Source organism: Talpa occidentalis, unplaced genomic scaffold (assembly GCF_014898055.3).
Source record: "Talpa occidentalis isolate TD23 unplaced genomic scaffold, MPIMG_talOcc4v2.1 talOcc4.12, whole genome shotgun sequence".
NCBI lineage: Eukaryota > Metazoa > Chordata > Mammalia > Eulipotyphla > Talpidae > Talpa > Talpa occidentalis.
The window spans coordinates 83,760,850-83,785,600 of record NW_023601212.1 but is presented as its reverse complement, the minus strand read 5'-3'; the positions used below and the strand labels follow the sequence as shown (position 1 = coordinate 83,785,600).

The window sequence follows — 24,751 nt, the reverse complement described above, 5'->3', positions numbered from 1 at the left end:
TCAAAAAATGGAAAAGTGTTGACAAGGATGTGGAGAAACGGGAACCCTCGAGCACTGTGCGTAGGGATGGAGAATGGATAGCTGCGCAAAAAAAGGTCTGATGGTTCCTCAAAAAGTCAAATATAGCAACAGCATCAGACCCTGCAAGCTTCTGGGTGTATGTCCAGAAGAGTCATAGGCGGGGACCCACATGGCTACCTGTGCGTCCACGTTTCTAACATGCAGTAGCTGGAGGAGGCAACAGCCCCAATATCCACCGGTGGGTGAGCATAGAGACAAGAGGCGGCATGGCACAAGACGGGGTGTCCGCGGCCTCAGGGAGGGGGACATTCCCGCCCAGGCTACAGCGTGGACAGACTTGAGCCTGTTATGCTCAGGGAAGGAAGCTAGGGCTGGGAGACAAACATGGGGGGATGCCCCAGAATAAGCAAGCTCAGAGATGGTGGTGGTTCGAAGGGGTTGGAAGCGGGGTGCTGCTCTGTGGAGACAGTGTGTTTGGGATGATGAAAAGGTTTGGGTCTAGTGCCGGGTACACAGCATCCTGGCTGCATTTAATGCCACCCGCCGCACACTTACAGGAGGCTAAAATGACAAACGTGTAGTTTGCAGACTCAGAACAGCTTCAGGGTGAGCGCACCACTGTGCCTTCCCAACACAGCAGGAGTGAAACCAGAACTTGGGTATCGTGACATCTGACAAAACCTATGGGATGACAGCGTCTGTCTCGTGGGGGCCCCTGGGTGCTGGTTCGCCCTGGGTCCCTGCACTGGACTGAAGCGTTAGTTTAATCCTGAGGGATTCGAACGGCAACTGACACTTTTTCCAGGAACTGCGTGGCTCTGGCCATTCACTTGGTCCCTCTGGCCTGCTTCTTCCTTTGAAAACAGTCTCAGGGTGGCTATGAGGATGCCTGCTGTGGAAGCACAGGCACTTGCTCCGCACGGCGCTGCTTCACAGGGCTGCTAGTACAAGCATTGACAGGATAGATTCAGAGTTGGGAAAATTCCTATCCCCTCCGTTTCTCCTGGATAGAGTATCCCAGACCCCAAAGCCCAGGACCTTACCTTGTGTGCCCAACAGTCTTGCACTTCACACTCTAGGTCAAGGGTCTCACTCTCTGCTGACAGGTCTGTCAGGATGTCCTGTGAAAGGGGCACCAGAAGAAGAGGCATCAGCAGCTAAGCCTGTGTGTCTGAGGCCATGTGCAGGGGGCGCTCCTTTGGCACAGCGGGGATGGTGCAGCCTCCGGGGCCAGCCTGTTGAGAGCTGACTGTGATGCCTGAACTGGGGAGAGACACCCAGGAGGCAGGCAGCCCCGGGCCAGGCATGCCAGAGGCAGGGCCCACGTCTAAGGCACGCCCTCTGCCTCCCTCGCTGCACCGAGGCAGAGCCCACACCAGCGATTTGAACAGAGTACAGTTCCTCCCCTCACAGTATTCACAGTTAATGCTGAAACATAAAGGAGGATAAGAGATACGCCAGACTGAGCAGAGGGAGGCAGGCACTGTGGGGCTGGGGAGGCTTCTGAATCTGGAGGAGGTGGCTCCTGAGTCTGGAAGGAAAAATTGCTCTTGGGAGTCAGAGGAGTGAGGCAGACATCCTCTCCCGAGGGAGCAGCAGGGCCCAGCAGAGGCATCTGACCTGGGAAACAGGTGAGGCTGCAGAGGGGCTGCAGACAGAGCTGAGAGGCTGGTGTGTCCCTGGGTGCAGGGTGGCCCGGGCGGGGAGGGGGTGGAATGGGGGGGGCTCTATGGTGACTGCAGCACCGGCAGCGCTAAGGACTATGCACGTGGGGTTTGGAGTAGGAATGGAAAGGCAGGCTGGGATCAGCCAGAGAGCACCCACAAAACTGTGCCAAGCAACATGAACTCTATTAAAAGCAGTGGGGAGCTGCTGGAGGTTTCTGAGTAGTGGTAAGAGCTGACTGTGTTCTAGAAAGTGCACTCTGTGGACAATATAAAGCATAGATTGGAAGATGAGGAGGTGGAGACAAGTAACAAGGCAGGTGATTTCACTGACCCAGGAAAGAGGACAGGGCCAGGGAGACTAGGGCCAGGGCAGGAACTGCACAGGCTGGGCAGTGAGATGGAGAGAAACACTAGACTGCGCCTCTGTCTTCCACGGGCATCTGGGGGACACTGCATCGTTACTGGGGGAGGAAGGGGCTGGAGGAGGACCCAGAAGGAAGAGCAGCTCCGGAAGGAGGCCTGGTATCTGGGTTTTTGGGTGCCTCTGGGGAGACCCAGGAGGCTCTTGGAGTTGCAAGTGTGGGATCCTGGCTGACAGGCAGTTGCAACCCCTGCCTTGGCCAGGGTGAGCAGAAAGGGCAGGGGACTTACTGCATGTTCTGGGTCAGTAGAGAAGAATCAGAAAATCAGACTGAGGATCTGCCAAGAAGAGACCAGGAAGGCATCAGACTTGGCGAGAGCATCAAAAGGAGAAAGCTGTCTGGTGTTTCCACAGGGCAGAGGGGGAGGGGCAGGTTGGGAGGGGGTCACTGTGAGCTGGGAAAGGGCCTTGGTGCAGCATCTGGGAGAGCGGCCCTGGGGAACAGCTGAGACAGCTGATAGGGAACAGGATTGATGGGGAAGGGGAACTGGTGGTGCAGCTGGTAACAGCTCTGTGACTTTTGAGAGCTCTCCTCAATTCACTGCCCCCGTCTAGCTCTGGGAGCCAGGAATGACAGGCCTGTTACTTCAAGGGGGGTCCTGCAGGCACCCTGGAGAAGCTCCTTGAGCAGGGCCTAGTCCTCCTGGCATCTCTGTTTCTGACATTTTTCAGCTAAGTGGAACTAATTTCATCTAGTTTTTCAAAGGGAATGCTTCACAATCCGGACTTGCTCCCGCATTTTCCTCTGTGGTGCTGTAACTTAGGCGCATTCCCCCAGTTCCGGCAGAGGACAGGCTTGTCTGCAGCCTGCTGGCTGCCCGGCCCCACCCGGCCCCAACCGGAGGGTCAGACTCCTAACCTGGAGAGACATGGTTCCTCTCACAGCCACCACGACAGACTCTGTCCTGTGGTCCAGAGCTACTATGAAGGGCAGCTCATACACCTGCGGGAGGGAGACAGCAGCGGGAGTTCGTCATTAGGAAATCATGCTACTGAGAGTGAGAGCCCCTGTCGGCCTCACAGCACACCCTGTGAAATCACCCCTGCGGGAAATCCTAAGAGGACCCATTCAGGGGCTATAACTGCTCCGGGACATACAAGTGAAAAAGTATCTTTGTTTTCTTCTTCCTTCATTTTTTTTATCAGGTTGGATAGAAGGGAAAGTGGCAACATTATAGCAAGGTGTGAGGGCAGCACATCTCCCAGGCTGACTTGGCCAGGAACCACAAAGTATCCTTTGTTTTCCCTTTTCCTTCTCTCTAACCCCTGACACACCTACTACTGTTCATAAAGGATACAAACTTCTCCTTCAGCTTGGCCCCAGCATCACCAGGGAGCTAAGGTAAATCCAGGTCTGTGGTGATCATCTACAAGTCATCCCTCTGGACCACCAAATGCTGTTTCCCAAAGACTCTACTCAGTTTATAAAATCAATATACAAAAGTCTGTTTCATTTTTATATACAGTGAAGGAAAAGAAAAAGATGTTTAGAGGGTAATTCTAATCACAACAACTCCAAAAAGAATCAAATACCTAGGAATTAACCTAACAAAGGAGATGAAAACTACAAGAAGTTATTAAAGGACGTAGACCATGATGCAACAAAAAATATTCCACTTCGTGGATGGGAAGAATCTATACTGTCAGTGACTAGTTTACCAAAAGTGGTATGTAAATTTAATGCAATTCCCATCAAAATACCAACAAGATTCTTCAAAGAAATTGAAAAAAGAGGGCCTCCCCTGATGGCACAGGCGGTTGAGCGCAGCGCTGTGAAGCTGTCTGCAGTCTCTGCAATGTGGGTACTATCCCGGCCAGCATGCGAGAAACCCACATGGCGAAGCAGACCTCTCCTGTCTAGCCCGCTGCTCCCCTCAGCAGCGTATTTCAGTCCATCTGCCTGTTCTGCTCCCCTCTCTGTCTCTGGTGAATCCTCTCGCCCACCCCCCCCCCCCCGCATCTCTGGCCTTTACCCCAGTTCTTGTTTGCATAAATAAATAAATCTTTAAAAAAAAAAAGATTTATTCATACATACAAGAACCAGGGTACAGGTCAGACGTGCAGGAGGGTGAGAGGATTCATCAGAGACAGAGCAGGGAGTGGAACAGACAGACTGACTGAAACACACTGCTGAGGGGAGCAGCGGGCAAGGCAGGAGAGGTCTGCTTCGCATGTGGGTTGCTTCCTAGCCAGCTGGGGATCGAACTCGTGCTGCAGAGGCTGTGGATTGCTTCACAGCGCGGTGCTCAACCCCTTGCACCACCAGGGAGGCCCTGTATGAATAAATCTTTATTTTTAAAATATTTATTTGGGCCTCCCCAGTGGCGCAGCGGCTGAGCACTGGGTTGCGAAGCTGCCCGCAGCCTCTGCAGCGCCGGTTCGACCCCGGCTGCTCCCCAGCCACCGGAGGAGGGTCCCACATGGCGCGCAGACCTCTCCTGCCGCCCGCTGCTCCCCTCAGCAGTGTACTTTGTCAGTCTGCCTGTTCTGTTCCCCAATCTGGCTCTCGTGAATCCTCTCACCCTCCCGCACATCTGACCTGTACCTTGGTTCTTGCATAAATAAATAAATAAATAAATAAATCTAAAAAAAAATTATTTATTTATACAAGAACTGGGGTACAAGCCAGAGGCACCGGAGGGTGAGAGAATTCACCAGAGACAGAGTGGGGAGCAGAACAGGCAGAATAGACAGAACAATGGAAAACACCGCTGAGGGGAGCAGCAGGCGTGACAGGAGAGGTCTGCCTCGCCATATAGGTTTCTCCCTGGCTAGCCGGGATGCAAACCCACACTATAGAGACTGCGGACCACTTCACAGCGCTGCGCTCAACCAGCTGCGCCACCGAGGAGGCCCAATAAATCTTTAAAAAAAAAGAAAAAAGAAAATTGAAAAAAATAGTAAAACTTATATGGAACCATTAAAGGCCTCAAATAGCAATACTGAGAAAAAAGGAAGTATAACCTAACTTTAAACTATATTATAAGAAGCGAGAGTCATTAAAACAATATGGTATTGTCATAAAAATAGATACACAGACCAATGGAATAGAACTGAAAGTCGAGAAACAAATCAACATATACATCAGTACACCATTCATGATAAAGGAGCCACAACTGGTGCCAGGAGGACCAGGCAAAGATCATTCTCTAACACCATACACAAAAATAAATGCTACATGGATTAAAGACAGACTTAAGGCCTACAACAATGAAATATATTAAAAAAAGATTGGTGATTCATCCCATGACATCAATGATAAAGATGTCTCTGGAGATTTATCTCTATGGCAATGAAAATAAAAGCACAAACATCTGGGATTACCTCAAGTTAAAAGCTTTTACACAGTAAAACAAGACATAAGTAGATTAGTGAGACATCCGTCTGAATGGAAGAAAATATTTACGTATTACACAATCAACAAGGAGTTAATACACAAGATATCTAAAAAAATTTACACAATTTAACAATAAAAAAATGAACTAATAAATGGGTAGATCTGAAATGACAATTCACCAGGCCAACAGAGACATGAAAAAATGTTCATAAAAGCTTCCAGTAGGAGATGCAGGTTAACACCACAAGGAGGTGCTATTCCACACCTGCAAGGATGGGCTGGTGCAAAGAGGAACCCTATTACACTGCTGGTGGGAATATAAATTGGTACAGCCATTTTGGAATGTGACCTAGATTTACCTTAAGAAATGAAAACACCTTATGACCCAGCAATATCACTCTCGGGCATCTATTCAAAGAATTTGAAATATTCAAATAAAAAAAATTAGATGCTATACAATGTTTACTGCAGCATTATTTTATAGCTAGGACATGGAAACTACTTACTGATAGGGGACTGGATCAAAAAGATGTGGTCTATCACAGACTGGAATACTATTCAGTCAAAAGGAAAGATGAAATATTGCCATTTACAGTAAAATGTCTAAGGGGATTATGTGTAGCAAAACAAGTTAAAATGACAAAGACAAATACTACACATTTCCATAGGAGATGTGACAAAGCAAAATACTTTAAGAATTAGACTTGTGGGGCATCCCTGGTGGCGCAAGGGGTTAAGAAGCAACCTATGAAGCTGTCCACAGGCACTGCAGCACGAGTTCAATCCTCGGCCGGCCAGGGAGCTACCCACGTGGCACACCAGACCTTTCCTGACTCGCCCGCTGCTCCCCTCAGCAGCGTATTTCAGTCAATCCATGTGTTCTGCTCCCCACTCTGTCTCTGGTGAATCCTCTCACCCCCACACCTCTGGCCTGTACCCTAGTTCTTGAATGCATAAATAAATAAATCTTTTTAAAAACCTAGTAGACATGAATAAAGAAGTGAGGGGTTAAGGTGAAGAAGGAGCCAGGATGGAGAGGGGGAGGGTCCAAGTGGTGTGAGGGTGGCAGTGGGGAAAAGCTGTTGTTTGGGAGCCAGTGAGCTGGAGGGTCATGCACTAGCTCCCCACATTGTCTGCTTAGCACAATCACCTGGTAGGCTTGTACTGTTAGAGATTCTACTTTAAATGACAAGGACTTTGGGTATTTAGAAAGTTGCCCAAGAGATCCTATGAGGCAGTAAATTTGAGTTACTGTACTAAATACCTGACCCTTAACTTGGGTTGCATCTGAGTCAGGGCACTGAAGCTGAGAGCTGGCCTCCGCAGGGCCACCGACTTCCAGGGATTCCACACCCTCCACTTGGGGATGAAAGTGTGAGTATATGCGTGTCTAATGCGCATTGTCAAGGGGAATAATTACAACCTACACCAGAACCTCAAAGGACTCCAGGACCCAAAAGACACAAAGAGCCCCGCCTTCTACTCCACCTTGTCGTGAAAGCTTATGTGAATGAAATCCCTGTACTGTAGCCCCGTAGTGTGCAGGATGGAGCCAAAGTGACAGTTGAGCTGGTCACCTCCAACCAAGTCGTAGTCTGTCGTCCTGTTCCCGCAGCTATAAGAAGAGGGCAGGGGGTTACTGTGCGCCTGAGTCACGGGCCCCGCTGTCCCACTTTCCCAGAAGCACAGGGGCTAGAGCTTACAAGTTTCAGACACAGTTTGGCTAACATATAGTTGCTTTTAAAAGATAAACACATTCTGTGTATGCTTTTTTCTTGAGTTCTTACTTCTAGAATCATGCTGCTGCCTTATCTATTCAAAGAGTAAATTAAATCAAGAATGGGAGGGACCCTCACATCCCAGAGATGGACAAGGTGGGCCAGGCACCCCCAAGACAGGACACTGGAGAAGGACCCACGTCCCTCCGGGGCTTCCTGTCACTGACACACAGCCTGAACCGCAACACGGAGTAACCGCTGGACAAATGCAAATCGAGGGCCAGTCTACAAAACATCTGGACTATCGTCAGAATGTCAACATCATGGAAAACACAATGACTGAGGAGCTGATCCAAACTGAAGGAAACGGCTGAGGGGACAGGTATTATTGGGGCACAGGAAATCTGAAAGCATGTTGTAAATTAATTACTAATAACAGGGCCTCCCCGATGGCGTAGCGGTTGAGCGCTGGGTTACAAAGCTGACCGCAGCCTCTGCAGCGCCAGTTTGATCCCCGGCTGCCGGGTGAGGGTCCCACATGGCATGCAGACCTCTCCTGTCGCCTGCTGCTCCCCTTAGCAGTGTACTTCGTCAGTCTGCCTGCTATGTTCTCCGCTCTGACTCTGGTGAATTCTCTCACCCTCCTGCGCTTCTGACTGTACCCAGTGCTTGTATAAATAAATAAATAAATCTTAAAAAAAAAAAAAAAAAGAATTACTAATAACACATTTCCTGAAGTTTACACCTGCACTGTAGTTAGGCAGAAAAAAGCCCGTATTCCTAGGGACAAAGGGGCATGGTGTCTCCATGAGGACAGTGACCCAGCCTGGGACAGAAATGGTCACACGGGTGACCGCAGATAAAGGCTATAGGGACTTCTTTCACTGCTCTTGCGTGTTTTGAAAGTATTTCAAAATATGAAGCTTTTTAAAAGAGAGAATTGATTATTTTTAGAAACTAAAGTACAGATGCCACAGCAAGCAGATGGAAGGAGAACGGAGGCCTCCGCGGGACCAACCTACCAGTCACCACCGATCTTGCACAGCCCTGTGAACGGGTTTCTGTAAATGTAGAGAGGCCACCCGTAGGCAGCGGCTGCAAACTGCATGTAGTGATGACAGTTTTCTAATTCTTTATCCAAGTCAGCTTCCTGTAAGAGAAGGGAGAAAGCTTTTTATTGAGGGAGACCCATCATGGAAAAGATCAAGACACCTGAAGTCAAGATCCTAAACCGGAATTCAAACTCCTGACTCTCCTTCCCTTTCTTTATTCACCAACCAGACCTCTCAGAAGATGTCTATGGAGAAACTGGCCCTTAAATACAGACTGAGACTGCTGGGCCCTCATTATTAGGGATGCGGCGAGTATGGTGAAAGTTAACTGCAAAACAGCAAAAACCCAGTAACCTCTGATGAAACAAGCTGGGACCTCCCGTCAGATGCATGAGAGACTGCACAGTCTGGGGAGCAGACGTCCACGCCACTGAGCTGCTAAGAACCAGGAATGTGGGGAGGGTGCAGAGGAACACATACATCTACGGGCCACTTTCTCCTTCTAAAGCATAAACATCTGTAGCACGAAAACCACCATCAGGCAGAGCTGACGTTTCCCAGGTCCAGAGAAGAAAGCAAACACACCATGGAAGCACCCATCCCACAGGGGACTTTTCTGATTCGCAGACTCCAAAAACCAATTTTCTAAAAGAGAACACTTTAAAAATACAATGGACAGTGAACTGGCCAGGATCTGGCTCCCTCTACCTGAACTCCAAGTGATAAGAAAAACGCCTCACCCGACAGGAGACAAAGTACAAACAGCAGAAGCCATAAATCAGGTTCTAAGCCTGAATTTGTTTCAGGCTTAGAATTTGTTTCTCCTACTAGAAACTTCTGATGGACACACACACACACACACACACACACACACACGTGTAGTGGCTATTCTATACAAACTACTAGCAGTGGGGGCCTACCTGGGAGGGTCCTGGGGAGTGGCTGATCACCTCGTCAGGCTCCTGGTTATACCTGATATTGTCCTGTTGCTGATGGAGGAGGGTGAGGCCTGCTGCAATGTCGCTGGGCACCAGGTCTGTGTCCTAGATGGAAATAATGTGGCTTGTCAGAAAGCCCAGCAGAAGTGCCCCTGAGTTCCTTAAAATCTGGTTCCATACAGCTCACACACATAAGCACACACTCTGACAGAGATATCTCTACAAGTACAGTCTTTTGAGGAGGACTCCTATATGTGAGCTTCACGTTTTTATATCCTGCCCTCAGACTTATCCACTGGAAAACAAACATTTTGCTGATCTCTATTTTCAAATCTCATGTCAAGTGACTTAGCTGTTTTTAATCTACGTCACAATTTTTTGTAAAGTGGGGGAGTAAAGGGATAAATTCTCCACTTTGCAGTAACAGTCCATTTTTTCCCTCACTGCTCAAGAGCTGTGAAGGTTTTGCTCAAACAGTGCATGGTAGAGACTTAAGAAATTGAATTTACAACTTATTGGGCACAGCCAGCCTCAAAAAGAACTTGAAGGTCCTCTCTGGTGGCCTAGGGGTTAAGTCAGTGCTGTCACCACTACAGCATGAGTTTGATCCCCGGCCAGGGAGCTGACCCACACAGAGCAGCAGACCTCGCCTATCTCACCCGCTGCTCCCCTCAGCAGTGTGTTTCAGTAGATCCACCTGCTCTGCTCCCCATTCTGTCTCTGGTGAATCTTCTTACCCCCTGCACCTCTGGCCAACACCCCAGTTCTATGCAAAAAATAAATAAAAGAACTTCAAACTAATAAAGCAACAGAGTGAGTTTTCTGGAGCCTGACTGCCCCCTTCCCCTGCAGGAGGGGTAAGGAGGAGGCAGGAACACTCAGCTATTTCCAGTGCTTCCAGCCCTAAGCAGGGCCAGCCTGGCTACCTCATGGCTGAGTCACTGGTTTTGCCCATGACATATGTTAATGCAGTCTCTACGAACAGCCATATTCTCTTCTTCCTTTTTCCAACTATCTTAATGCCTTTAAATTTATTTAGGGAGATACACTTCTCTAATCCCTACGTGGAGACCACTGTTACGGCTGTGGGGCCAGCCTTGGACAATGCAAAGTCAGACACCATGGAGAGGTGACAAAGAGGCCAACAGGCATGTAAATGTCACGAGAACTCCTCTCCTTACTTGGTGTCAACACTAAACACAATAGCAGTTCTTCAGAGGACATCACACAACAAGAAAAAAACACACACTGGACATGGAAGAAAAACAAGCATTTTCAAATCAGTAAAGAAATCGTTCTGGAATTTCAATACCCCTCTAGGCACTGAAACAATCTATTCAAACTTTGCTTTGAACATAATCTACCATGTTCATCACAAGAGAAGCAGCAAGAAACCAAGGCTGATACCACCTTGGGTAAGGACACTGATATCTGCTGAGTACCACGGGATGGCATGTACGTGGAAACACCAATGGCAATTCACCCCCAACCTGTTGCTCGATCATTCATTTCATTCAAGAACCGACTCAAAATCTAGACAGTGTAATGACAGGTGTCAACACGTGGACGTGCTGAGAGGCCAGGGCTACAAACACAGGCCCTTTGTTAATGCTCCTTAGCAGGCTCGAGCACCTACCCAGGTGGGGTCTCCCACCCTGCACCCCCAGACCACAAGTTCTCAGGAGTTACGTGAACAGGGGGACTGGCCCGAAACGTGGAGTACTCAACACAAGCAGAATTGACTTAAACAGAAGAAAGAGACCAGACCAGACCCCTTCAGCTTACTGAAAAGTAGGTTGAGAAAAGCTCTGCCGTACTCGAAAAAGCAACTCGAGTATGGTCGTCTTTCCCAATGCAGCAGCACAAGAGCTTGATCCTGGTTTCCCACACACTTGTAGCCGCTGTCCTGAGGCCAGTAAACAGCTGGCTGGACTCATGACTGTCCAGGTGGTTGGGGCCAGCAGAGGAGTAGGGGGCCATTTTCCCCCCCAGTGGGTCAAAGACGATGATGATGGTGACCACAGTGGAGGCGATGATAATCCAGCTGCAAAATAGGAGGAGGCTTGATGACTGCAGGTCCCACATGCAGACACAGCAGCCAGAGGCCTCTCCCTCCGTTTATCTACACACGGTGGAACTCTCCTAGAAACTGGGTGAGGTGAGAGACTTGCTCCTCCTAGAAATTTCTTATGACTAACACAGGCCCTACAGAGATCAGAGCCTGAAAGCAGAAACCATAAAAGAGAAAAGGAAGCGTCTGAGGGGGAGACGCAGCCTGGCATGGAAGCAGCTGGCCTTGTTCGCCACAGCTCCCTGACCACCACCCCAGGCCCTTACTCCTTCAGGTCTCAGGGTTCTTCCTGGCAAAACTGAAAGAATTTGGCCATGTTGCAGGACCCTCAACTAGTCTTTCATTTACGCGCCCTGGGAGTCCATGGTGTGCAGGGCCCTGTGGTCCTGAACATGTGCTGTGGGGGAGGAGCCTCCAGGGGGCTGCCCCAGGCCCTGCTGGTGGCTCTCAGAAGGGCGGCTGGGACAGCCCACTCCTTGTGCCTGGCATTGTTCCAGGCATTATCCCCGTGCATTATTCCTCAGTACAACTCCTGACACTGATTTCTTTTTGCTCGCTGTCTGGTTTGGGTTTCAGGTTTTCTTCCTTCTTACACGAGAAGGGAGGGAATGCAGAAAAATAAGAACCAGTAAGAAAGAAAAACTACATCAATAAATGCACGATGGAAGATGAATTATTTCCCATGTATAAACAAAAGCATCTCTAATGTCTATGATTTACTCAAAGGGATCCAATTTCTAACTATTTTAGGAAGGCTTCAGCACACTGGCTACCTGAAGTGGTTCAGAAAGGTTTGTTTACCTCTGTCTCAAGTATTTGTGAAACAGGAAACAAGGCAGAGACACAGAAGACCTCACCTGATGATGACGGTGGCGATGATGCCGTTCACAACTGTCCTGTCACATTCAACACCATCTGCTACCCAGGTGGCCCCCAGCGTTGCCCAGACCATCTCTGGCAGGAAGAGGGCCAGGCGGATGTAAAGCAGCTTAGACATAGATTTCCGTGGTCCAGGATTACAAATGGTTCCTGAGATGCAGAAGACATTAGAATGGTCACGTGTTTCCTCAGAGATGGAAGAGCTCCCTTTCTACAAAAACGCGGCTGTGACGGCACGTGCCCGGCATGGGCACACGCCACCTTCTGCCTTTACCTGTTGCCAGCAATTCATGCCTAAGCTTGAGAGCACATGCCACAGTGAGGGGCAGGAAACATGGCAAAAACCTCAGTCATTTCTTAGACTCACCAGCCTTTAAAACCATATGGAAGACCATATGATCATTGTCCAAATCAGGACACTTTTGAAAACAAAGCTACAGTGCTATTAATAATTGTGCTGGACAACCGACCAAACCAGCACTGTTGCAGGCAAACAGAAGCACGTCACCACGTCCTAAGAGTGAGGAAAGCAAGCACGCCATCTGTTCGAGACCTGTACCTTCTGACACCATCGGGACACTTTCCACCCACATTGCTCTTTAACGCTAGCACTGACTGGGAGTGTCATCGTCCCACTGCACAAAGAGGAAACTGAGGCTTGGTGAGCAGAATGCCTACTTTCTAAAACAGAATCCAGATCTGTGCGACCCAGCACTCCATCTCACCACTGCCTCCATGGCCCTCACTTTGGAAAAGGAATGATTCTGAAACCTAAGGGCCGGATACAACATTTTTACGCTTTTTATAAAACAAATCCAAGAATCAACAGAAATCTGTGTACTTTAATTCTTGATGTAAAAACTTTAACTCTCAAAAAACAAAACAAAACATTAATTCTCTCCCTTTGGGGAAAAGCTGTGATAAACACGAAGGTAACATAAAAATGCTACATGAGGGCCTCCCCTGGTGGCACAGGTGGTTGAGTGCAGCACTGTGAAGCTGTCTGCAGCCTCTGCAGTGCTAGTTTGATCCTGGCCGGCCCGCAAAGGCCCCACATGGTGTAGCAGACCTCTCCTGTCTCGCCCGCTGCTCCCCTCAGCAGTGTATTTCGTCAGTCTGCCTGTTCTGTTCCCCGCTCTGTCTCTGGTGAGTCCTCTCACTCTCCTGTGCATCTGGCCTGTACCCCGGTTCTCGTATAAATAAATAAATCTTTAAAAAAAAGCTACATGATGAAAACAAAATCAACGATTGGAAAAATCTAAAGAATCATTTGTTAAGGAAATAACTTTTATATTCCAAAAATGATCTTTCATGAGTCAGTTAGAACCACATTTAAAAATATAAGACACAAGCAGGCTCATTGTGGGCAGAGACAATATTTCAAACTGAAACAGCTCTCTCTCTAAGGGGCAGACAATGGCTAAAGGTGTGTAAAAAAACAGTCCTTTGCTTGGATTCTGCTGTTGCTTAACTAAAGGTGCTCACCCAAGGAAGACAGGAAACAATATCAGGGGGGAGACACACACACACACACACACACACACACACACACACACACACACACCCACCCACCTACCCACCCACCCACTACCCCCCCCTCCCCCTCCTGGATGGCCAGGGCTCCAACTCGGGGAGTATCCGAATGTTGCTAAGCAGCAACTGGTTACTGCATGAATAAAATAAATAAATGAGAAAGCAGCAAGTGGAGTTCTAATTAAGGCTCCAGAAAAGAAAGAAGACATTGAAAAAATGATTTAGATTTTTATTTTCTTTTCCACGTAAACAGTTGCTGGTGAGAACCAGGCTGGTGCAGTGGGTGTTGGGATGCCCACGATCCATAATTACTGAACCTGGCAACATTCCTGGACACAACATCCTCAACACAGCCCTTGTGAAGGAACCATTGCCTAGCAGCCGTGGCAATAGAGGGAAAGCACATGTCACATAATCTCTGGGTCAACCTCTCTGTTACTCTTTCCCAACACGACATTAGCAATGAGCTCGATAGGAGATTCGAGATGTCCCACGACCAAACCAAACCCAGCAGTGGCATGGCAGACGTGGGTGTTCTCCCTCCTACACTCTACCGCCTCGCTGGCAGGAGCAGCACTTCACCTGGGAGGTTCTCAAACCAAAACCAGAAATTAACACAATGGGGCCTCCCTGGTAGCTGGTGGCGCAAGGGGCTAAGCACCGCACTATGAAGCAATCCATAGCCTCTGCAGCACGAGTTCGATCCCTGGCCAGCCAGGCAGCAACCTACATAGCACAGCAGACCTCTCCTGACTCGCCCGCTGCTCTCCTCAGCAGTGTATTTCAGTCAGTCTGCCTGTTCTGTTCCCCACTCTGTCTCTGATGAATCCTCTCACCCCCCACATCTCTGGCCTGTACCCCAGCTCTTGCATGCATAAATAAATAAATCTTTAAAAAAAAAAAAGGAATTAACACAATGGCACCAAGATTTTTCCCAGCTAAGCTATACTGATGACCAAGAAACAGGATAGTCAAATACATAAGCATCAGTCTTTGGCATAAAGGTGACTGAATTCTATTAGTTTCAAAAGCACATTCTACAATTTGCGGTGTTACTTCTGGAGAAGTACATCAGCCAAAAGCCAAGCCAACTGTCTTTCAGCCAAATGATGTTGACTATAGAGATGGGTTATTAAAAAATAGACCTAAAACTTACAACTTGTAAAAAATCTACTGATTCTGTGCAGGTAATGCATGCGAAAGGTAAAGTTCAAAATGGCTCAAGTAGCTGTAGGGTAAATATTAAGACTTCTTCCCAAGACTGAAGCCCAGTCCTTCAGTTATCTTCCCTGCGAGTAAACTAGGGATTGTGCAGTCTGCAGTGTGCATATCAACAAAGCAGGTAGTGTGTATGCACACCCTCTAGAGAAAAGAAAGCACCACACTGCACATGGTGTCCTGTGCCTTAGCATATGGGAAATCACTCTTCGTTGGTTCACAGGCATTTCTTGCTTTCTAATAGTTGTGCCCACAGCGCGAGGATGAACTACATCCGACCTAACCAGGCCTCCCACCAGGCACTGAGTTTGTTCCTGTCTTTTGTAACTACAAACAACACTACAATGAACAACCCTACAAGCACTTTCTGTGCACACAAACATATAGGAAAAAACTGACTGATTCTTACGAAAACACTCCAAAACAGGACTTTCAAGAGAGTCAATCAACTTACAGAACGAGCTGCCTGTTTCTGGGGAAATGAGAGTACATTTCCCCATCCCAATGTTCTACTGTATCATCTAGGTGAGTTTTCTTATTGTGACTGAGGCCGAACATTTTTTTTTAAGATTTATTTATTTATTTATACCAGAACTGGGGTACAGGCCAGATGTGCAGGAGGGTGAGAAGATTCGCCAGAGACAGAGCAGGGAACAGAACAGGCAGATTGACGAAATACACTGCTGAGGGGAGCAGCGGGCGCTGCAGGAGAGGTCTGCGCGCCATGTGGGACTCTTGCCGGCTGGCCGGGATCGAACCCACGCTGCAGAGGCTGTGGGGAGCTTCACAGCGTGGTGCTCAACCGCCTGAGCCACCAGGGGAGGCCCGAGGCTGAACATTTTTATAGTAAAAGTCACTTACAATCATTTTACTATTTGTGATCTTTGTCCACTTTTCTATAGCTACTGGTCTTTTTCTTACTGAGGTGAGGAGGTTGACTCCTCTAAGTGCCATGAATTACGATATTCTTTCCCATTGTCTTTCATTTTTATTTTCCTTACATTTTCCCTGAAATTTAATAATAGTTAAATAAGACATATGATGCTAATTATTTGTAACAAACTAGCATGTTTTTATAAAATAATGTTTTTAGTTCAGTTGTGCTAGCTCTAGCCACAATAGAAAATCCAACTCAAACTAGTTTAAGCCCAAGAAGGGACTTAACTTTGGGACTTAGGGACTCGGGTGCAGGGCCTGGACTGCACGCTCCCTGTGCTCCTCATAGCTCCACCCTCCTTCATTAGTCAGCTTATCTGGGCTGTGTGTGGCGGTATAGTGGGAACCCAGCAGCTGATTGGACATAGCATCATCCCCAAGGAAAACAGTATGTTGTTTCTCAATCCTTCCTAGAGGAACAGAGGACTCTCCAGAACCTCCCAGCAAAACACTCTGAACTTCACTGGCCCAAACTGGATGATAGGTCCAGTCCTGAACCAGTACTGACATGGGGGGATCACACTGAGCTGGGCAGAAAGCCAGTTTATCTGACACATGCACCTGTATTGTATAGGGTTGGGGACGTCCTAAGTAAAGCTGGCTCATTTTGGAGGAGGCTGCCAGCTAGGCAACCCACCCCCAACACCCCATATGACGGGCAGATGTTTTCTGAGCTCTGACCAGGCATTAGGCCTAGGAGGAGCGGGAGAATGTGGTCATCCATCACAGGGGTGTTAAGGAGCCCTGATACCACCAGAAATAACTGAAAAACATTTAAGGAACAAAAAAGCTTATACTGGGCCTCCCTGGTGGCGCAAGGGGTTAAGACTCAACCGATGGAGCTGTCTGTGGCCACTGCAGTATGAGTTGGATTCCCATCCAGCGAGCTACCCACATGGTGCCGCAGACCTCTCCTGACTCTGCCGCTGCTCCCCTCAGCAGTGTATTTCAGTCAATCTGCCTGTTCTGTTCCCCACTCTGTCTCTGGTGAATCCTCTCACCCCCCGCACCTCTGGCCTGTACCCCAGTTCTTGTATGCATTAATATTTTTTTTTAAAAAAGCTTATACTTAGTGCTTCAAATCTGAATCCACTATTACAGTTATAAACTCAGTGTTCTAAACAGAATGTGACATGAACAAAAAGGGAAAATAAATAATGCTATATCTGAAACGACATGTCTAAATGCCTTACCTTTCAGAAATTCTGAGTTCATTAAAAAACATCACAGTGCAGTTCCTTCTGACCCATCAGCATCCGGGAGCCATGGGAACCAACACAGACCACAGAATGGGACCTGCTTTGATCCAGACTCCACACATCCATGGTTTCAGAGGGATACTCAATACACAGAGCTCTGTTCTATATACAGCATTGTAGGAAGCAGATACATGCCATGCTTCTTGGTTATTTATTTTCTCATAAAATATTTTGCCAGGAATATTTCTCTATTTCTCCTCAGGCACTATCATCTTTTAAGTTTTGGCCTATCGTAACAAACCATTGAGATATTAATTCTTACCCACTGTATCCACTCCCTCTTCATTTTATCATCATCTACGATCTGATAAGTATGATGTCTACATCCCAAAGCAAGCAGTGATAAAACACTAAAATATGTCGCCTGGTGGGTGCCATACAGCCTTCTCTCTGATTTATGTTTTTGTTTACTTTTTCTTTCTTAGTCACAAAAGTGAGCAATCAAGTAGGAGGGATACCAACCTTTTCAGAGACATTCTCACCTAACTGACTGTGTATAAAGTTGTAACACTAGGGAAAAATTCTCATTAAGAACAGATATAATTCTTACAACTCATTAATAAATGGACAAATAACCCAATTTAAAATTGGGGAAGGGATCTGAATAGACATTTATCCAAAAGTGATAAACAAGTGGCCAATAAGTATAAGAAAGAAAGTTCAATATCATTAATCATCAAAACCACAATAACATACCATTTGCATCCAGTAGACAATAGCAAGGATGTAGAGAAAATGGAACTCTTAGAAACTACTGGCAAGAATGAAAAATGGTGCAGTTGTTGGAAAACAGTCTGGCAGTTCCTTAAAAAGTTAAGCACACAGTGCCTCCCTGGTGGCGCAGGTGGTAGAGCGCTGCACTATGAAGCTGTCCGCAGCCTCTGCAGTGCGGGTTCGATCCCGGCCAGCCGGGGAGATTCCCACATGGCACAGCAGACCTCTCCTGTCTCGCCCACTGCTCCCCTCAGTAGTGCTTTCGGTCCATTTGCCTGTTCTGCTTCCTGCTCTGTCTCTGGTGAACCCTCTCACCTCCCACGTCTCTGGCCTGTACCCCAGCTGTTGTATAAATAAAAAATAAATCTTAAAAAAAAAAAAAGGATAGATATCAGATAGAAAAGTCTGCTCTTAGCAATATGGAGATGGAATTAGAAGGGATTATGGTCAGTGAATTAAGTCAGAAGGAAAAAGAAAAATACTGGATGGTTTCACTTATAGGAGGAACATAGGAAAACCAAACAAAGGGCCAGAACAAAAGACAAAACTAGCAGGCAAATTATAGATCCCAGACATGCAGCTGGGGAGGTCAAAGAAGAGCGATCAAAACAGGGGAGGGAATTGTACAAGGGACTAAGGTGATTGTTCACGGGGTAATGCGTTGGCGGGGAGATTTATGGGGATTATATCTCGGGAGAAATCAAGTATTGTACAAATATAAACAACAATGTAAGAAAATAAATCAACTGAACAGAAAAAAAAAAAAGGCTGCTCTTTACCTTTCATGCTGACACAGACGATGGCTGAGAGAGTACATATCACAACTGCCAGGAGAATAATGAGACCAATCAAGTAACTGCTGAGCAGGACTCCACCAGCACAGTTTAGCTTCCCTTTGTGCATAAGATACAATGTCAGAATGCCAATCCACCTGTCAAGAAACGGGGGTCAGAAATGGAACCCAGGAACTGCTTTGGAAATCATTCTGCAGAGAAATACAAGGTATTAATATTTTTCAAATCAAGGTCAATGAAGTTCACTCTGAAATGTAATTACTTGTAAATGTAATTTCCATCAATAAGAGATCTGTATCAATGAATGAGCACGACTTTTTTGGTGTGAGTTTTATTATTTTCTTTGCTTATGTAATTGTTCTTATTCTAAGCCTGCTGTAATGGTACGAGAGAAATTTAAACTCACAAGCAAGCAAATATAATGTGAGCTGCTGGAAAACAGCCCCATTTGTGACAAGTATATGATAGCTAATTAACATTTTTACTTATGCAGATTAAGACATTGACAAACACACATTGTAATGCTGTAATACAAAAACAAGGGGGCAAGAAACAAGCTATGCAAAGATGTTTCATGGTAAAAGCTGATAAATCAAAAGATAAGTGTTGTGGACTCAAACATATCCTGTGTAACTCAGTGTAGAAGGAAAGTCAGCACCAGCTAATGCAAAGAAACAGATCCCTGTCAAACCATTTGGCAAAGCCTCAAGCCCAGACGAGGAACTGGAGGAGCTATTTATGCTTTTGTCAGTTCTGTGAATAATGGAAAAAACCTCGGGAAAACCTGGTTTTGAAACTATGAAGCAGCTCATAACATTACGTTTTTAAATCTCCCTTTCCCTCAAGAATCTATTCTTTTATAACAATGGCATTTGCTTTACTCATTTGACTCATCTGCTCCTAGGAAGAGACTTCAGACACCTAATTCCACCTGCACGCGTAGAAAGAAAAGAGCGTCTCACGCAAAGCCCTTCTGCTTTCCGCGGAATTCAGCCGCAGGCAGCTCAAGAAGGCCGCCTCGGGGCACGACTCCCCGCCGCCTCGGCGGACACGAGCTGCGCGGCGTTACCCCGCGGAGCCCGGGCTGCTGCCGGCCGGGGCGCGGGAGGCCCCGGGCCGCGGCTCGGCTCGGCCGTGCAGCGCCGGCTGCTCCCTCCCCGCGGGTGCTCGCGCCCCGCAGCGCCGGCGCCCGGGCGGCGGGCCCGCCAGTGGGACCCGGGACACGGCCTACCCGCGCCGGGCCGCAGGGTGCGCCCACGAAGTGGGGCGAGGCACAGCTCCGACCTCGCGCGCGGCGGGCGGCGGGGAGGCACCCGAGGCGCCCCGGGCCCGGCGTCCGCGCCGCGCAGTCGGCGCCCTGCGGGGCTCCCCGCTCCCCGCCGCCGCACTCACCACAGCACCCGCAGGAACAGCTCGAAGAACCCCGGGAAGACCAAGTCGTCGCTGGCAATGGCCCAGCGCCGGCCGAAGAGCACCAGCCCAGGCATGGCGAAGGCCCCGCCGCCCGGCTTCGAGCCAGACCGCCGCGCGCGCAGCCTCTCGGGCCCCGCTCCCAGGCGCTGACCCCGACGCCCCGAGGGCGCACGCGGGTTGAGCGCGGCGCAGGCGCACTGACCGCACTGGCCCCGCCGCCCCCGCTGCGCCTGCGCAGACGCGCCGATCCGGAAGACGCGGGGCGGCTTCACCGCGGGTCAGATAGGCTGTGAAGTCGCCTGTAAATATTTCCCTGCTATAGATTAGGGCTCTTCCGGCCGGACCGGCTTAGCCAGCCCGGAGGGCCACGCTGTTCGTGGTGGATCTGGTGTTCATACCCAGGTCTGTGGGACTCCAAGCCTGGGACGAAGCTGCCACCTGCCTGCCCTCCGCAGTCAGGGGTGCCTCGTCGGGATCCTTCTCGAGTTCAGGGTCTAAAATTCCCCCTCACCCCGACAGCTTGGGGTGGGAGTTGCCTGATCGGCCCTCCTTCCTCCCTGGCAGGCTTGTCGCTGATTGTCAGCGTCGGACCACTCTGCGCCTGGTAAGAGCCACTTTCATCCCGGGCTTGGACGGTTTCCCTGTTGCTCTCCCTGATTGTCCCCTGCCCCCTTCCTACAGTGCATTTCCCCTACAGCAACTGGGCTGACCTTGTACCCTCAAACTTGACCCATCCTCAGCTTAGGCTGTTGCAAAAGTACTTTGCTTCAAGTAGACTTCTCCCTCGCAGAGGCCTTTCCCTGGTTGTCACGCATCCCAAGTCTGTAAATGCATGTTTGTCTGTCTCCCAGAGTTGGGTTACTACTCTCTCCCTCCATCACTCCATTGCCTCCACCCCCTCCCCTCAAAAGTCAAGCACATTCTTACCACAGGGCTTTTACATTCCCTGTTTCCTCCCCTCCCAACGCTTCCTCCCGTAGGTATTTCCATGTCATTCCACACGGGGCCTCAGCTCAAGTGTCACAGCCTCAGAGATGCCTTCCCTGCCACCTTATCTTAAACAGCACACCCACTAGTTCCCATTCCCTTCCTGCTTTAGTTTCAGCCTTAGCACTTAGTCACTCCCTGCCATTGTATCACATGTTTATTACTTCTTTCATCTCAGGGGTTAAGTTTTATGAGCACAGGCACCTAGTCCATCTTGTTCTCAGTTATGTACATGAAATACTTGATGAGCAAATGCATTAAATGTCGACATTTTGTAAGTCTGAAGTTCCTTCATGTATTTTCTAGAGCGTGTAACGTCAGGGTTAAACAATTAAATGTAATATTGAAATTGTATTGCTGGTTGTGAAAATGATATAGGAAGCCATAAATAGCAGAGTTGCCAGGTTTTTATGGGGAAAAAAAAAATCATTCATCCGTAAGAGAAATATTTATTGGGTATTGGTGTGGCTAGAAGTGACTTAATCAAAGAGGTGAGGGAAGACCTCCCTAAGAAGAAAGTGCAATCTGGAAGAAGAATGGTAATTAAATGAAGTCAGAATGTTGTGCTCACACGTCCACTGAAATGTAGTTCCTTTTTGATAATAGGATTTGTAAGGCTTAGCAGTAAGATCATGCTTCTAAATAAACTTTTTAGTAAAGATATGCCTAATGTTACAAACAATAACCACCTACAGAGCTATAATTTCAGAGGTAGTATATACATTTTTTAAAAAGTGTATTTTGTATAGCTCTAATAACTGCAAATATATCCTGCCATTCCCATGCATGTTATTACATTGACTGAATTAGACCTATTTCAAAACACACCATCATGTGGGTATCTCATACAACACATGTTCATTCCCTTATTTTAGATACAGGTTTTTCAACTTTCTGCTATTAAAAAGTTATTTAAAAATAGATCTTTAGAAATACCTATTTAAAAAAAAAATGCTATTTCCAAAATGAAATATCCAAGTCAAAGCAGAGCACTTAAAAACATAACTGATGCATCATGACTTTTTAAAGGTTTATTTTTATATATTTATGCATATAAGAACTGGGGTGTAGGCCAGTGGTACGGGGTGGGGGGCGATGAGAGGATTCACCAGAGACAAGAGTGGGGAGCAGAACAGGGAGAGTGACTGAAATACACTGCTGAGGGGAGCAGAGGGTGAGACAGGAAAGGTCTGCTACGCCACGTGGGTCAGCTCCCTGGCTAGGAATCGAACTCATGCTGCCCTGGCTGCTGATAGCTTCATAGTGCTGAGTCTTAACCCCTTGAGCCACCAGGGAGGCCCCACAATTCAGATTTGAAAAGGGGTAGCATGCTGTCATATTTACCGGCTTGAATTTTGGGAAAAAACTTTATCTTTCTCCGCTTTACTTTCAGGTTATTTTCACTAATGATTTGCAAATTACTAAGTAAGTACCTTTCAGAGACATTCTTGGCATTTCATTTTATCTTCACATTAATTTGGATGTACTGATTTGTTACTCATTGTTCCAAATCAATTGATTCATATCTTCCCCTATTTCTCCTTCTAGGACCTGTTTTTAAATTTGGGTAAAATCTGACACTGAGTAAAATTAGCCTCCTTACATTTAATTTTTGTTGCTATTTTTTGTTAGGAGGGGTTACTCAGATGATCTTTCAGGAACTTGGATTGTTGTTTCTCCAAGCATTCTTTAAAGTCCCGAGATACTCAGTTCTTAGTACTCGAAGTAAACAAATCACTATTTTAGTTTCAGGGCACACTGATTTCCATATTACAGGACCATTTATCTTAGAAACTTTATTAGATGTGTAAGTAGGTTCTGTATTCCCATCCTGTTTTGATAATAGAGTCAAGTGTAGTTTAGTGTTTGCCTGAAGACTCTCACCTTTTAAGTGCCTAAACTTACTGGGAGTAGAGATTGGAGTATTACAATCTACTATTTTAAAACAGTACCCTTGTCATTATTTAAAAGGATGAGTGCTAATTTTATGTTGAAACTTACTTTTAAATTGCAGGGATCAAAGAAGGAATTGTTTCAGAACTGGAAGAGAAACACCCACAGCACCTGCACAAGGTTCCATGCTACAAAGCTAATCTATTGCCAGTCTGGGGTTTAGGGAATCCTTGGCCAACCGCAGGTTCCTTGAAAATTCCATGTTCACCACCAGAGGGCGAAAGAATACAGGAAAAAAACCCAAAGCCCCAATCCACTCATCCATTATTGGCTTACTTCAGATGGGTGGTTTTGAAAGGTACCTAGGAGTCACTTTCTATCCATGAATTGCCCTCCTAGTAAGAGCAAAACTGACTTTTGTCATCAAATGGGCCAAAACCTGTTCTCAGCCAGCTTTCAAGGCACGAAGGAAGGGAGAATGGGCCCATCAAAGAGCTGAGCACTTAATTGCACTGCAATCTGCTGTCTCAACATGACATCTCAGTGTAACCCTGTGGCAGCAGGGTGACCTATGGCAGAAGTCCTAGATGTAACTGAGGGGAAGGAGGCTCATGTTAAACCCAAAGTCAGAGTTAGATTGTGGGAAACTAAGACTCTTAATATAAAAAGCTTTTGTTTTTCTACTTAAGGTTACCGCAAATCACTTAGAATTTCTACTGAAACAAGATCTTTGCCTGTTCCTTTCAAGAAAGTATCCAATCTCATGGCATCTTAAAAGGTTGGGAGGTATCTTCTCCAGCAAAGCCTTTCCACCTGCAACTCTTTTTTGGTCACCTATTTCTCTACCTACTCCTCTCTTGATCAAACTATAAGGAAGCATGAAATGTCATTTGCTCTGTGAAGGAACAAGATGGACAGGGGCTGAATTGGTGTTTGTAAGCATCCAAGAGCCAGCAGGTTTTTATGGAGTCATCACTTAGTGGGGCAATCTATTAACTTTACTTTATTTCTCTTACTATCTACATTAAAAAGAAACCACTCACACAAATAAAGCAGCTTGGTTAAAAAAATATTAATTACCTGATAACCTTTATTCAGGAAGTGAAAGTAACTCTGAAACAGTGCTTCATAAGGCGTGTCATACAAGGCCTTTGCTTCCAACATGTGCGAGGACTCTGCCCAGTCCCACATCTCCACGCAGGCACACTATTATTAAGATGTCATCCTGGTTGGCTACAAATTGGTGGTAACATCTTAGTCAGTTTTATCTGTACTTGGGTAGAACAACTAGAGAAGACATGGATACTTCGTAAGTCAGGCGGTGTGCTGAGGTCCCAGATCCTTGTTCTAGTAATTGTGCTCTCCAATCAGTGATCCCAGCTTGTTTGATTTACATGCACAAAAACTGATGTGAGCCCCCCACCCACCCCGAGTGTGGGCAGCAAATAGTCTGTCCTACTTATGATGGGATTTTCCAACCTTCTTCCACACTCTCAGAATCTTCAAAGGAGAATGAAAACAGAAACTAAAACAAGACTAAGATGCTGGAAATAAAGATACTCTTGATGCACAAAAGAAAAACATGAGGCAAGGGGGAAAGCAAAATGAGAAAGACAGAACTACACTGCCAATGTAGAAAAATACTAAGAGATACACTACATCAAAATAAAACCCACCCAGCTCCCTTCTTCCACAAAGTATTTTAATGCAGCAAGCAAAAATTACATCCTCCTTATAGTAAGCACTGTTAGTACTCAACACTTTAACATTTATGGTGCATCGCATAAAAACAAAGTCAGATACTTTTGCATAAATCAAAAAAATGTAGTAAATCAATATAATGGCAGAAATGGGAGGGAAATACCAATTTTCCCACAAAAAAAACAGGTTTTACATTATT

At 47.0% G+C, this 24,751-nt stretch overlaps 1 protein-coding gene and 1 long non-coding RNA gene across 3 annotated transcripts in view; one reads left to right on the top strand and one right to left on the bottom strand.

Moving 5' to 3' along the window:
* The window catches only part of DAGLB (diacylglycerol lipase beta), a 28,286-nt gene extending 8,192 nt beyond the window's left edge, over positions 1–20,094 (bottom strand). For both annotated transcript variants that reach the window (XM_054693692.1, XM_037507102.2), the window contains exons 1-9: positions 19,951–20,094; positions 18,544–18,695; positions 12,083–12,254; positions 10,940–11,198; positions 9,137–9,259; positions 8,187–8,314; positions 6,935–7,061; positions 2,969–3,052; positions 1,065–1,142 (exon numbers count right to left, since the gene is read on the bottom strand). In XM_054693692.1, the coding sequence (XP_054549667.1) occupies positions 1,065–1,142; positions 2,969–3,052; positions 6,935–7,061; positions 8,187–8,314; positions 9,137–9,259; positions 10,940–11,198; positions 12,083–12,254; positions 18,544–18,695; positions 19,951–20,045 (1,218 nt within the window). In that variant the 5' untranslated portion in view covers positions 20,046–20,094. The remainder of the gene's footprint in view (positions 1–1,064; positions 1,143–2,968; positions 3,053–6,934; positions 7,062–8,186; positions 8,315–9,136; positions 9,260–10,939; positions 11,199–12,082; positions 12,255–18,543; positions 18,696–19,950) is intronic.
* Positions 20,095–20,335: 241 nt separating this feature from the next.
* LOC129145528 (uncharacterized) lies at positions 20,336–23,828 on the top strand. Its single transcript, XR_008551231.1, has 4 exons — positions 20,336–20,575; positions 22,352–22,383; positions 22,973–23,031; positions 23,541–23,828. It is a non-coding gene; the product is annotated as an uncharacterized LOC129145528 (long non-coding RNA).
* The last annotated feature ends 923 nt before the right edge of the window (positions 23,829–24,751 follow it).